Source organism: Gekko japonicus, unplaced genomic scaffold (assembly GCF_001447785.1).
Source record: "Gekko japonicus isolate JY-2015 unplaced genomic scaffold, Gekko_japonicus_V1.1 scaffold9192, whole genome shotgun sequence".
NCBI lineage: Eukaryota > Metazoa > Chordata > Lepidosauria > Squamata > Gekkonidae > Gekko > Gekko japonicus.
Genome location: NW_015169457.1, coordinates 460 through 4,885, shown reverse-complemented (window position 1 = coordinate 4,885; position 4,426 = coordinate 460). Strand labels below are relative to the sequence as shown.

General features: G+C 44.9%; 1 protein-coding gene across 1 annotated transcript in view; it reads left to right on the top strand.

Annotated features, from left to right (window-relative positions):
- LOC107115067 (TBC1 domain family member 7-like) overlaps positions 1-3,176 on the top strand; it is a gene marked incomplete at its 3' end in the record, with an annotated part of 4,387 nt that extends 1,211 nt beyond the window's left edge. Inside the window, exons 2-3 of the mRNA XM_015416667.1 lie at positions 1,550-1,630; positions 2,989-3,176. Coding sequence (XP_015272153.1) covers positions 1,550-1,630; positions 2,989-3,176 — 269 coding nt within the window. The remainder of the gene's footprint in view (positions 1-1,549; positions 1,631-2,988) is intronic.
- Between the last annotated feature and the right edge of the window lie 1,250 nt (positions 3,177-4,426).

The following is a 4,426-nucleotide window of genomic DNA, read 5'->3' as shown; positions in this document are numbered from 1 at the left end:
CAGGGGGGAAGCATTGAGCTCACGTATTCTTCTTCCTCCTTTGGTAGATTTCTTTTCCCCTTGGGAACTGAGACCTGCCCCTTAACCATGTGATCGGTCTGCCCATTTTTTGCATGGATGATGTGGGCGAGGGTGTTTCGGTTTGAATGTGGGCATTTGCACAGAACCTTCTGTGCTCTCACACCGTGCCACGTACAGGAAAAGTACCTGAGGTGTAGCGTGAACTGGCTTCTCTCCTGTTTCCAAGAGACTGGAGAGAATTCTATAAAAAGAATTTTTGTGCTGGAATCCACTTGCTTTCAGAAGCCGTAATCAGTGCACAAAGGTAAGAACATAAGAACATAAGAGATGCCAATGTTGGATCAGGCCAAAGGCCCATCCAGTCCAACACTCTGTATCACACAGTGGCCAGAAATACCAGGTGCCATCAGGAGGTCCAGCAGTGGGGCCAGGACATTAGAAGCCCTCCCACTGTTGACCCCCCCAAGCACCAAGATGACAGAGAATCACTTGCCCCAGAGCCCCTATCTATACCTTGTGGCTAATAGCCACTGATGGACCTCTGCTCCATATGCTTATCTAATTACCTTTTGAAGCCGTCCATGCTTGTAGCTGCCACCACTTCCTGTGGCAGTGAATTCCAAGGTGGTACTGGTGTTGGTTTGGTATCACTCTGCTCCTTAGTATTTTGATGCATAACTCAAGAACGGTGGGACGTCATTGTTCCCCTTTGCTTCCAGCTATGCTCTGTAGGGAAGAAGAGGAGATGACTGGACTTGGGCTTGGCGAAGATCTTTTGCCCACAGTACATCAACTTTCCTCTCACTTCCACTATAATGTCCTAATACAGAAAATGTGCACGTGCACTTTGGAGAATTATGTGTGTTCCATGATCATTTGGTACTAAGGCATCTTGCAGAGTGTAAGTGCTGCAGTTACCTGGGACTGGATACATGCAGATTGCACCATCTGCACTGAATTGCTCCTGTGTAATGTATAAATTGGCTGGCAGAGGGGGGAGCCAGATACGCAGCACGTGCAGTTCATATTTGCCCTTAGTCTGTCTCTGCCGAGCTTGAAAAACTTTGTTTTTAAAAGCTGTTTCAATGAATTACTTAGGAAGTAAAAAAAGAAAATATTATTCTAACAAGGAGACATGGCTTGGGAAATATTCCTTCAGTGTTTTAAAAACAACAACAACAACACCACAGATCAAAGGTTTTTTACCGTATACAAATGTATTTACATCTTATCTATTGCAGATGATGAATGAGCTAAAATGTCTTTAATTGGTCGACAGACCTAATGCGTACATTTTTGTGTCTATCACTTCTGGGCTTACATTTTTGGAAAGGGCCAAAAGTAGGCAGACAATTTTACATGGAATTTGTTGACCATGCAAATCTGAAATTCTTACTTTCTGGGGCTGGTTATTGATGCTGTACCCTTTAAGATGTGTCCTGTTTACAGGAGCCAAGTCTCAGCGTTTGAGAGTAAAGAGATGATTCCTAACAGTCTTTAATTTTGTAAAAAACCCCTTTCTTCACAGATATCGAGAAGCTTTGCACGTTTAGTCAAAGATTTCCACTTCCGTCCATGTATCGAACCCTGGTGTGGAAGGTGCTTTTAGGTATGGTTAATCCCCAAAGACCACATTCTTGGGTGTCATTGTAGCTTGAGTTGTATTCCTTCCATTGTGGGATTCTGGAGTGACCTTGGAATCTTTTTGTAGCAGGTACTCATTTGCATATTAAGCGACACACCCCTAATGTAGCCAATCCTCCAAGAGCTTACAGTAGCTCCTGTAAGAAGAGCTCTGTAAGCTCTTGGAGGATTGGCTACATTAGGGGTGTGTGGCCTGATATGCAAAGGAGTTCCTGCTACAAAAAGAGCCCCCTGTCCATTCCGTGGGTACTCAGGCGACAAATATACCAGGAATTGATATTATAGAGCTTTGTATTCAAAACCAGGTTATTACGTTGGCTGTTGTTTTAATCAATATCTTAATTCTTGTAGTTCCGTTCTTATTGTAAGCTTCGAATGCCTGTTAGTCAGAGAAGTAGCAGACACAAGAGAAGAAGTTGCTATAAGACACATGAAGATGGAACTTCCAGTGGCATACGTTCCACCTTGTGGGTCTTGGACTGATTTGTTGTGGCGGAATATATTCTGTTTTAGTGAGCTGTGCCAGATGTTATCCAGAGGAGAGGATGTAGCGTAGGATGTGCTTTGCATGCTGAAGGTTCTAGCTTCAGTCCTCAGTTAAGGGAGTATCAGATAGCAGGACCCTGGAGTGTCAGTACAAGTTAGGTTAGATAACTGGAGCTGCGGTGGCTCAAGTGGTTAAGACGCTGAACTGCAGGCTGTGGAAGGTCAGTAGTTCGGCAGTTCGAGACCCGGGTGCCGCAAGACGGAGTGAGCTCCCGTCTCTAGTTCCAGCTCCTGCCAACCTAGCAGTTCGAAAGCAAGAAATTGCAAGTAGATAAATAGGTACTGCTTCGGTGGGAAGGTAACAGTGTTCCGTGCGCCTTGGTGTTTAGTCATGCCGGCCACATGACCACGGAAATGTCTTCGGACAGCGCTGGCTCTTCGGCTTTGAAACGGAGATGAGCACCGCAACCCTAGCGTCGGATTCGACTGGCTTTCGAGCAAGGGAACCTTTACCTTTATCTTTACCTAGATGGACCAGTACTCTGGTTTGTATATTTCAGATATTCAAAACATGTTCTTTTAAAACTTCACTAGTAAACAAATCATCTTTGACTATATGTATTCCAAGCTTCAGTATCATTGTTGTTTTGGGAAGTACCCTAAAATTTGCTTCATCCCTGTATGGATTGGTCAGATCCAAGTCCATATATAAAATGTGCAGTGTTGTCCTCTAGGCCTAGTATTTAGCCCACTGGATAGAAAAACTGTAGAAGGGATATCTAAGTGCTTGCTTATGTGTCAAGTAATAGATACTTCCTCCTTTCCCCCCTTTTAAAGGTATTCTTCCTCCCCACCATGAATCTCATACATTTGTGATGAAGTACCGAAGAGAACAGTATAAAGACGTATACCACGCCCTCCAAGTAATTCGCTTCATCAGTGAGTCAACCCCACAAGTTGAGGTTTTCCTCCGGATATATCAGCTAGAATCAGGAAAGCTACCTCGAAATCCATCTTTCCCGTTGGTCAGTCATCTTTTGTTTGGTTGTCAGAAAGATTTTGGTATACAAGTCCAGATCTGGAACTGTATGGTGAATGCTGTCCTCCTAGAGATATTGTGTCTCCATAGAGGCCCTGTGCACGGGACTTTTTGGGTTGGGGAGCGAATGGAGAAGGCACAGCTGCTCCAAGCCCAGATATCCTTTGAAAGGACCCCGGGGTGGCCCCAGCTTCTAATTTCAGCCTATTTATTTTATTTTATTATATTTATACCCCACCCTCCCCGCGAACGGGCTCAGGGAGGCTTACACAGGCACAAAATGCGTACAATATATAAAACAGTTAAAGTTAAGAACATAAGAACATAAGAGACGCCAATGTTGGATCAGGCCAACACAGTGTCACACAGTGGCCAGAAATACCAGTGCCATCAGGAGGTCCAGCAGGTGGGCCAGGACATTAGAAGCCCTCCCACTGTTGACCCCCCCCCCAAGCACCAAGATGACAGAGCATCACTTGCCCCAGAGCCCCTAGCTATACCTTGTGGCTAATAGCCACTGATGGACCTCTGCTTCATATGTTTATCTAATTCCCTCTTGAAGCCGTCCATGCTTGTAGCTGCCACCACTTCCTGTGGCAGTGAATTCCATGTGTTAATCACTCTTTGGGTGAAGAAGTACTTCCTTTTATCCGTTCTAACCCGACCGTTCTGCAGTTTCATATAAATAAATTCCATATAAATAAACCAATTAAAATTCAAATCTATCGGAGCACGGCTAAACTCCCAACATCTTTCATAGCAGAAGCATATTTCTGCGCTATCCAGGCCTAATAGCGAAGGAGTTTCTCCTTTTAGCAAGTAGAGCAGGAAAGTGCAGCTTATCTTGTGTGTATGTGTGTACTGGGGGTGTCTCTTGCCAGAAACCAAAGGGTTGGAGACAATATCCTGGTATCCATCTATCTACCCACGGTCCTGACTGATCTGGGACCAGAACAGTTTCACAGGACAATATGGAGTATGGGAAATAATTTTGTTCAAAATGTCCTCAGTGCGATACCCTGTGCCTCACACTAGGTGGGTTTTTTCAAAAAAAAATGTGGACTGCTTTCAGTCGTGTGGGTAAATCTGGTCTATAAACTCTGCCCGGTGGTGGTGGACCCCGTAGGGTTTTAAAGGCAAGAGTTGCTCAGAGGTGGTTCGCTACTGCCTGCCTCTGGGTCACAACCCTGGACTCCCTTAGTGGTCTCCCATCCGAATACTAACCTGGGCTGACCC